We start from the raw sequence: 10,447 nt of genomic DNA, 5'->3' as shown, positions 1-10,447 counted from the left end.
TCATTGATTGGCCCCCTCAGAGCTTGGGCCTGGACAATAATGAAGCAGCGTGGGATCATCTTGATGGAGAATGGAAGAAAAGAGAGCCAAAAATCCAAAGAAAGAGCTATGAATGTTCTTCAATAAGCCTGGATAATTATTATTAAAGAAATGACAAGAAGGCTTGCCTGAGAGAGGGCTGAAGAATATAGAATATGTCAATAGAAGGTGGTCATTAAGGTGGTTTTTGCCTCTCTTTTTCTATGTGTGTCTGCATGTTTCCATAAATCTCTGTACTTATTTCACATTCTCCTAGAAAAATATAAAGAAACGAGGGGTGACTTAAACCTTTGCACAGCACTGTACATCTGAAGGAGTTGAACAGTCGTTCATTCCCTTGTGAGTTTTATTTTTGAAAGCCAAAGCCGGAAGTCTTCCGCGCACTTCCGCGTAGCTTGACTCTTGGAACTGAAGACGCCCATTTCCAGTCCACACCCGCCCGGCTGCTGGATCGATCCTCCCCTCTTCAGTAGCTGGATCGTCACCCTGGATGCCGATCAGCACCGCTATTCTACCGCAACAGGTAAATGAATAGAAATCATTACCACGCTTATACCGAACAAAATGCATGACTTGCTGGATACTGTCGCTGGAGATTTTCTTCCCCTCTACCTGTTCTTTCAAGGTAAGTGGGATGTCCTGCTTTATTAAACCCAGCATTTAAAAGGCGAGGCAGTGCAGCGTATTAACGAGGTTTGTCTACCTGCAGTACAGCCCATTGTTAATGTTTCATCCTGAAAATATGTGGAGCTCTCAAACCTGTCTCTGAGCCACTAGTGCTAGTCTTTTGTCTGCGTTATGGATGAAGAGCACCCGATATGGCTGAAAACTGGTTCTTCAGATCTTTTCACTGTTTACTCATTAATTTTGCTTGTTTGAATAAGGCAGAGAAGAGGAAAAGGAAAACTAAACTGGATTTAAAGAGAAATTCATTTTTTTTAAAGCAGTCAAAATAGATTTAGACTTCAAATTACTAGTCTTTTGTCAAGATAATATAATTATCTATTTATATTGTTAGATATATACTGTCTAATAATATATATATATATATATATATATGTATATACACTATGTGCAACAACAACAAACAGGCAATGACATATTGTTTTTATGATAAAAGGTGTAACTCCAAAGGTTATTCCTGTGTTCCCTCAGGTACTACTTAAAGGAAATGACATGCTTCCCCGTGACTATTAAACATGCTGAAAATTACTGCTGTGTTTAACCTGAGGGAGAAAATCTATGTGATATTTCTCAAAGTCACTTTAACGGTCTGCTGGGTGTCTGTGCTCACCTTCTTAGGCCCAGCAATTTTCCTAAAAGGTGACTTACATTTGGCGCTTCCTCTGTTAAAAGATGGAAAATATAACACGAGGAGGGCCTCCGGTTCGAAGCCCGTCAAATGCGTTTGTTATCTCCATTTTTCCTGATATAAAAAAGTGTCATCAGCTGTTTAATAGTTTAGCAAAGGTGGTAATTTCCATTCTTATATATGAGATGACTGGGGCAGCTTTGGCTGTTTATGCACGTACGTGTTGAATCACTGCAGCAAAGACTAATTATAGAGATTGCTTTGTGTGTGCATGTGTTTATGTGTGTGTTCTGCTGCCCTCAGTGAAAATAGAAAGAGGAGACTTTCTTTGCTGAAGTGGCAAAGTCCATCTGACTGCAATTTCTGTGACATCTGGGCTTTATCCCAGAAGGGACTGTTGCATATCCACCTGCCGAGACTCAAAGCGTTGCGTAATATGCACACGTTCACATAACTGTACAATACACCAGCGTGTTCACTGGTGTGGTGAAAGAGGAACCTGATGTGCTTCAGAGTCCATTCGCATATAGCAGTTACAGTGGCATGGATGCTGCATTGAGGTTAATTTGGCATTATTATAATTATTATTATTATTGTGTCTTAAGTATGTGGGGAAGAAGGTGAGGTTGGAGGTGCTGCTGAGTGTATGTTTTTCACTGTCGGGGGTGGGGGGAGAGTACAGGAAGTTAAAAAAAAAGGTGAATCATTTCATTGAGCTGACTCATAAATGTACCAAAAGGATTAGAATGATTCTTCTGTCGGAAGCGTCCCCGATTTTCACCTGCAGCACACTGGGGGGAAGGTGTGTGGCGTGTGTGCGCTTGTGTGTGTGTTTGTCTCTGTCAGTGCATTACTTCTCTCTTGTGAATAGGAGGAAAATACCAGCACATGCACACAGGACACACGCATGCACACAGGCTTCTTTCTTCCTCAGGCTTTGCAAAGCTTCCTGGGCTGTGTCCGCTAGAACAGGGTCCCCCTCTGTGTGAGGAGGGTGTGTTGGACACACTCCGCGCACACAGGCCAAAACATTGATATTCACATCAGACCGGTCCAGTGTGGTGCACACAGGTGTCAATCAGCATGCTGGGCAGAGTCAAAGGTTCTTTGATTCATTTTGTTCCTCAGCGCTGCTAGCCTTTAAGGGATTTATGTCTTATTCCTCATATTAGAAACTTTCAAAATGTTTAATGCAATGTTATTTTTAAACATCAGTGTAACATCAAGGCTAGCGGTACACACTTTCTTTTGGCCGCTGGCTTTGCAAAATCAACCTGTGTAAGTATGAACATAGTGTGTGCCATTTGTTCTTCATTTGCTTCTTAAAGACGCCAAAACGAGAACTAAACTTGTGCTGCAAAGTAATTTGTTCTATGCTCAAATTTTTAATGGTTTTTTTTCCGTCATGATTATTTTTGTAGTATTTGTGTCCAAAAGTTCATTTGGGGATCTGGCATGATTTGAAGTAGCATTGTGAGATGACTGTGTTTCTCTCCACTATATCTGCCATACCAGCAGGGGCTGAGCTGCAGGGTAAATCAAATCAAAGACGCATAATGACATTTTAAAGTTATTTTCAGACATCAGAGGGACTTCAATCAGTGTACCATTTTGTTGTGAACCTGTGCAGGTACAGTCACTGTTGATGTAGAGGGTGTCCTCTTTCCTCTTTTGTTGATTCAGTGCCGTTGTTATCCAGGATATAGCATGTCCTGTTTAAACAGTGGAGTCTCTCTAACCTAGCCAACGGGAGATATTGTTATATTTGACACCAGGTACACCTCAGGGTACAGGGTTGTGTATAAGGGTGGATGAGACTCTGCTAAAGGCCTCTACGTGTTTGCACATGGAAGTGTTAGGTACACGCAAATAGCATAGAGCCATGTGAAAAGGAAAGTTTGCACAGGACTCTGTGCAGTCCTGGGAAAATCTAAGTACATCCTTTAACAGCATTTAAGAGGGTAAGAAGCAGCTAGGTGGTGCTAATCCAATGCACTTGATTAATTGATGATCATCAAGTTTGAGCACCTCTATGAAGGCAGAAGTTTTGGCAGTTCAGTTGTTTGTTAACACAGTGACACATCATCTCAGACCATACAGGCCACAATTAGCATGTTTGGTGTTAATATTTGTGAGAGTAGAGTTAGAAAAAGACTGTAGAAGTATGGCTTTTTTTGGAGGCGTTGCCAGGAGAAAGTCTCTAAAAGGAATATGGCAGCATAGCTTAGACTTAGACAAGACTTGTGGAATAATGTTCCTTGGACAGACAAGACCAAAGTGGAAATATTTGGCCATAATCCACAGCACCATGTTTGGAGAAAACCAAACACAGCATATCAGCACAAACCTCTCATACCAATGGTCGAACATGGAGGTGGAGGGGTGATGATTTGGGCTTATTTTGTAGCCACAGGTCCTGGGTACCTTGCAGTCACTGAGTTGACCGTAAACTCCTCGGTATACCAAAGTATTCTAGAGTCAAATGTGAGCCCATCTGTCTGACAGCTGAATCTTGACTGATACTGAGTCATGCAGCAGGACAGTGATCCCAAGCACAGCAGCAAATCTACAGCAGAGCGCCTGAAAAGAAAAGATTCAAGGTGTTGCGATGGCCCAGTCGTGGCCCAGTCCAGAACTTAACCTGGTTTGAATGCTGTAGTGGGACATTAAAGGTGCTGTGAATAAATGAATGAGTTATTCTGAGATCCTTAGAATGTGTTAGGGGAGTCTATGTTAGCTGTCATAGGGAGAGAGGCAGGGGACACCCTGAATAGGTCACCATTCTGTCACAGGGCTTAAACATGGAGAAAGACAACCATTCACACCTGTGGCCAATTTAGATTCACTAATTACCCTAACCCTGTGTATGGGACTGGGGAGGATACCAGAGTACCTGGATAGAATAAACTCCACACAGAAAGGCACCAACCAGACTGCATTTGAAAATAACAGTGCTAAGCACCAGATCACTATGGCATTCCTAATCACGAGGGATACTTAGTTTTTCTTAGAAGATTGCATAGAATACTTTGAAGACATTATTTTTTCCACGAGTGTACATGTACTCACACACAGAGACACACACATAGATGAGGAAACTGCCAACTTTCTGTCTATATATGTGTTAAAAGAATATTTCATTATTTATAGGACCTCGTCTCGGGTGAGACACCGATGAGGTTTTAGTACATGGCGATGAGTTAGCCACACAGTTTCAACAGATGGCAACAACAAGGAAAAGTGAGATCATTTCAAGTGAAGTGGGAGACTGAGCACTGTAAATCTTTACTGGGTGTAAAGTGAGGTCCATGTATTCGCTTTCTTTTTTTTCTGTCTTTTTTTTTTTTTTTCCAAAGAACATAATTTGCATCATCATTTTGATGCTTGAATCCACACACCAGCAAAGATGAGTCATAGATAGGGAACAGAGGCTCCAGAAAGTCACTGAACTGAAAAGAGGCATGCAAGTACAGCACAATGTGTTTCTTCAAGCTTAATCGCAAAGTGTTGTTGTAAAGGGGAGTTGCATTTTCTATGTACAGGCAGTTTGTGCCAGAATATAATATCTAGACTATATCTCGTCTTTTTTTTGTTGTTGTTAAATAAAACTTCCCACACAACCCATGAGTTGTCATGTTCAGGCTTGTGGAACAAGCTGCAGGCAGGTCCATATGTTTTTGGACAATGACACATATTCTTTGCTGTAATTTTGCGTCTGTATACCACCACACTGGATTTTAAGTCAAACAATCAACATTTGATTAAAGTGCAGACTTTTGTCTTTAATGGATTTAGCAAAAGCACGGTCCCCCATTTTTAGAGACTCAAATAAAATTGGTCCAACTAATATAATTTTAAATATGGGGATTGCTTTAAATACTTTTGGGGAGAATATTTTGCAGTTAATAACTGTCTGAAGTCTAAAACCCATGGGCATCACAAAATGCTGTGTGTGGTCCTTTAAGATACTTTATCAGGCCTTTACTGGATCCACCTTCAGTTGCTGCTTGTTTGTCGGCCTCTCTGTTCAGCTTCAACTTCAGTAACTAAAAAGTATGCCGTGTTGTGTTGAGATCAGGTGACTGATTGACATTGAAGAATATCCTTTTTCTTTGGTGTGAGAAACACTTGGGTTGTTTATGGAGTTTGTGCCTCCCTGAGAGTGTTCTTGCATTGGTACTGTAAGTTGTTGTGAAGCTGTTGAGAACCAGGGAAATATTTCTGTGGTATTTCAGGCATTTCGGTGTTGCTGAGCTAACCAGTGCATTCATTCTATTTAAGAATGTACCAGATTGTTGATTCTTGTTATCTGTCTCTCTCTCTCTGGTTTTTCAGCCTAATGATAGCCTCCCTCACTTGCACTAATGTCTCTTTGGACCTCATATTCATACTTTTACTGAATGGTTACCAAATACAAGGTCAGCAATTGGAATCAACTCCAGATCTTTTATCTACCTTTTATCAATTTATCAATCTATTGTCCAATTACTGTTAAGGCTCAGAGAAATGTGTATGAAAATGGCTGTAATTCTTAAATAGCTAATTCAATACACTTGTTAAACCCCTTTAATTAAAGCTGAAATCACATATTGTTTGTTTGATATAAAATACATGGTGTGCAGAGGCAAAAGCACCAAAAAATGTACTTTTGTCCCAATACTATGCAAGGCTGTACTGCTGCTGTTTACACATTCAGTCTCATATTGATATGGTCCCTTATTTTGCACAATGTAATGTACATAGATGGCAGTAATGTGCATAATACATGTATACTTCATATTTCTATACAAAGAACTACAATAATGTGTAGAGCTTTAATAATATTCATATATATACCTCAGTGCCTCATATTTATCTGTTTCTCATAGTTCCATAGCTCTCTTGTACACTATGGGAAAACTGCATTTCGGTCCGATAACGTTGAGTTTGACTTTTAGTTATAGATCTAACTTTAAGACTTATATAAAGGTATGCATTTTTTGCATTGCATCAGGATATTTAATTAAATGCCCTTGTAGAAAATTTGTACAAGCATACAAATAAATATCAAAAAATTACTTCTGCATCGATACATGAATATAAATACTTTTGTTAATTAGATATTTCTGCTTTTGATAGAACTGACAAATATTGGTGTGTATATGTTATCTGAAATGCGCTGATGTGAAGACCATTCTATTGCAGAGTGTAATGCAGAAAAAGATGAGCGTACTCTGACTCTACTGTTTAACATGCTGTAAGGAGCTAGTTTGTGAAATCCATTGCTGAAGAGTAGCCCCGTTATTTTACTCCCTAAAATCTATATCATCACTCATCCCCAGAAGCGAGTTTGTGTCAGCCTCCATTCACTATAAAACAATTGTTTTCCTGTAACTGCTTCCTGTGTTTCTATTTTAGTTTGTATTTTTTTTCATAAAACTGGGATTTTAGTTCATAAACGTCAATGTTGTTTGCTAGTGCGCGTGAATTATTTGTTGCTTATGTTGTATGTGTGCGAGTTTGCACGGAGCCGCTGGCGCAGACACTCGAAATATACCGAAGCATAAGCCTCAGTGGGCTGTTCATTGCTCTTAAGTAATTGGCAGTGCCGGCATGTTCAGACAGTGATTTATACTACAACATAGCCACAGTCTCCCCTCCAGGAATTCACACAAAAACAGGGAAGCAAATGATGGAGCAATAGTGTAATAAGAACGGAAGGGGAGTAAGAGTGGAAAGAAACTATGTGGGAATCATAAGAGATACGTTTGAATGAATGATGAATAAGAAATAGAGGAGTTGAAATAGAAAAGGCAGAGTGAGGGGTGAAGTGAGGAAAAAGTTGTGATGGAAGGACTTAGTGAAAGCAAAAAAGGAGATTGCTTAGACCTGACAAGAATCACAAGTGATGAGGAGAAACATTGCCTGTTAGCTACAGGCACGCAAAGAGAAATGAGAGGAAATATGGAGGAAATGGATGGAGGGAAGTGGAGCGGCTAACAGAATCTTAACAACAAGATAGAAAGAGTTGCTACCTATAGGTGTGGTTTATATGCAAAATAAGCATGAGTGTCGTGGTAATTTGGGGCTTTTAATTATTGTTTTCTAGACCTGGCTTTGAAGTATAGTACACAATTTTCAATATGGTTGAGGTCAGGGCTTTCAGACTGTCATTCCAGAAGCTCGATGTTAGTCTGCTTTATCCATCCCAAAACCAGATTTGATTTGTGTTTGGGTTCCTGTTGGAACACCCAGTGGTGTCCAAGTTTCAACCATCCAGCTGTTGATTTGAGGTGAAGTTGAAGAATCTGGACGTAGTCCTCCTTCTTCATTATTTCATCAAATTTGTGCATTGTACCAGTACCACTGTCAGCAAAACAGCCCTAGCGCGTGATGCTAACACCACCATGCTTAGCAGCTGGTTTCATAGGCTTAAAAGTCGGCTGTGCGATATGACCAAAATTTCATATCCCGATATAACCTTTTTATCGTCCCGACAACGATATATATCACAAAAATTATACATTTTCTGTAAATTCTGTGAATCTCGGGCAACTTGACTTGAAGTGTTTTCAGCTGGGCGTCGTGTACCTGGAGTCCAGTGATTTGACCGACGCATGAAACTATACATTTTTAGACATATGGTAAGTTGAAACGGCCGCAATTTTTTTGTGAGTATTTATTACACAACATGCTGGGGGGAAAAGCCTGTTCTGAGGTTTATTTTTTAGCACCTGGCGGCTCTTTTTAGCTTCTCATCCGTAAACACTGTGCATACTATTTCACGTGATTCAATTTATTTTGATAAATCTCAACAGGATCTTCAGCTTTATTGTGAAAGGTTTATTTGGAAAATAAACAAGCGGACGGCAGAGCCACGCGATGGTTTTACCGTCGCATAAAAACAGTTGCTTGTCCGTCCGTAGTGTGGTTATATTAAACATAAGAGAAAGAGAGAACTTTAAGAAATTAATTCTACAGTGACCATCAAAACGATGAAAAAATATTGCTGTAAACAGTTTATTTTGCGGCACCACGAAACAAACGATAGCGTAATATGAAACGATAGACGTTTTCATATCGTCATCCGATATATATCGTTATATCGAACAGCCCTACTTGAAAAGTCTAAGTTTTAGTCCTCCAAACATACCGTACACAAACAGTGTTTATGTGTGGATCAAACCACTTACACATAAAGCTAGTTTTCCATGTTACCTGCATGGGCTTATCTGCTCCCGGGACAATGCCAAAGATCCCATCAATTAATCTCATCAGATGGGCCAGGCTCCCTGTTGGCATACCACTTTAGATGCTGACTGCACCCAAAACAGTGATAAATTCTTATTGTTTTCAAACTGTCGAGTACTTGCTTTATTAGGGTCATATATCTATATTTGTCTCAGTAAAACACAAAAATTTGTCTAGGAGCATCCATACGCCTTATTAAGGTCCATAAATGTGTATTATTACATACTATACAAGTGAGATACATAGAAAGCAAAATGTCACAGACAAAATAAACAAGTTGATACATCAAGATTTCCAAAACACAGCCACCATCTGTAATCTCCGAGCAGGCAGTAATAAAAGCAGCCTTTCTCCCAGACCACTATCATTTCTTCCCCCAGTTCTATCCTTCAGCTGTCTGTTCTCTTCTTGTGTACTGCTCCGTGCTGGCATTGTCTGTAGCCCTTCTCTGTTATTTGGTCCCCATCCTTTTCTTTTCATTTTCCCCTCCTCTGCCTCTTCCCCTCCTCTGTCATCTCTCACCATGTTGGCCATTCACTCTGCCTTCCTTGCTTTGTTAACAAGGAGCTGATTTTTTTTTTTTTTTTGCTCCTGCATGCATGTGTATCATTTCTGCCGTCTTCCCCATTCACACTTGCATTGCTTGCATTCCTCACTTATACCCCCCTTGCTTCGTGACACACACACACACACACACTCAAATGCATACATAACACACTCACATCTCTCTCTCTCTTTCTCTGCAGATGTCTGAGGGCTCGCCAGCTGAGTAGAGGACTTCCCTCTCTGCCCGTGCTTTCCACCTGCAACCATGAATGGTAAGAACACTTTGTTTCTTTTGTCTTTATTGGACATGTGTTTGAGCTCATAACGTCTCTGTCTATGCTAGGCAGATCTGGGGTTCTGCTGAGACAATAATAAGGGCTGGAATTTACTTTAAAGGGCAGAAAAAGGTCTGCGACCAATAAGCGGCTGTTTGTGTTATGCCTCATTTCTAAACTTTAATCTCTCCCTCTGGCCGTCCTCCTGCCAAGACCGAACATTCGAGTGCATCTGCTTTGTGCTTTGGTCAGCTTGAACTCCTTTATTTTGCTACGAGTGACTGCTTGTTTTGACTGTAACGTGTGAGGTGTGAAATCATGTTAATGGGATATTGATCTGCAAACAGAGACAAGACTCAGGCTTTAAGTAAAACCATCTTTAATCCTACTTTTTTGGGGGGAAGTTATTGAGCTGTAGCTTGTACAAACCCCTGCTGCAAAGAGGGTCGGTCTAAAGTAATATGGCAGGATTGTCTTTCATTAATTTTAAAGGTGCTTATATGCACTGTAGCAGCACGTCAAAACAGGCATTTCAGCAGCAGCCTGTTTAGCGCCCCAGACTAACTCTGCTGTCTTGCTTTGATTCTGACTTTGACTTTTGTATTTTTATAAACCCCATCAGTTTCAAAGAAGTGACTTCCGTGGACTAAGATGCATGCACAGTTGGAGTAGCGATCCAGAAACTTGACCAGATACAAAGGGACTGGGACTTCATTCTCTGTGGATCACACTTGGTTCACTATACAGTACTATGCAAAAGCCTAGAGCTACCAGTCCTTTCTTTATATTTTGGTAGGAAAATGGAAAATAGTTGCAGTGATTTATTGAAACATGTGCAAACCTACATGGAAATTCAGTGTATAAGGTAAAAACAAAAGTTAATAAGCTTGAAAGTCAGTATTTGTTATGGCACCACTATACCCTCCACATTGGTTGCTTCGTGTGCCGCCGCCAGTGTTGGTCAAGTTACTTGAAAAAAGTAATCAGTTACTAATTACTGATTACTTCCCCCAAAAAGTAATCCCGTTACTTTACTGATTACTTA

General features: G+C 40.2%; 1 protein-coding gene across 3 annotated transcripts in view; it reads left to right on the top strand.

Annotated features, from left to right (window-relative positions):
• Positions 1-442: 442 nt before the first annotated feature.
• The window catches only part of itsn2a (intersectin 2a), a 49,036-nt gene continuing 39,031 nt past the window's right edge, over positions 443-10,447 (top strand). For 2 of the 3 annotated variants that reach the window (XM_031726220.2, XM_039599342.1), the window contains exons 1-2: positions 443-562; positions 9,328-9,399. In XM_031726220.2, the coding sequence (XP_031582080.1) occupies positions 9,393-9,399 (7 nt within the window). In that variant the 5' untranslated portion in view covers positions 443-562; positions 9,328-9,392. Of the gene's footprint in view, positions 665-9,327; positions 9,400-10,447 lie in introns of all 3 variants that reach the window. The other variant, XM_039599343.1, reaches the window with a different exon arrangement.

This window comes from Oreochromis aureus, linkage group 15 (assembly GCF_013358895.1).
Source record: "Oreochromis aureus strain Israel breed Guangdong linkage group 15, ZZ_aureus, whole genome shotgun sequence".
In the NCBI taxonomy this organism is placed as follows: Eukaryota; Metazoa; Chordata; class Actinopteri; order Cichliformes; family Cichlidae; genus Oreochromis; species Oreochromis aureus.
Note: the sequence above shows the minus strand (reverse complement) of the source record. Positions and strands in the feature narration are given on the sequence as shown.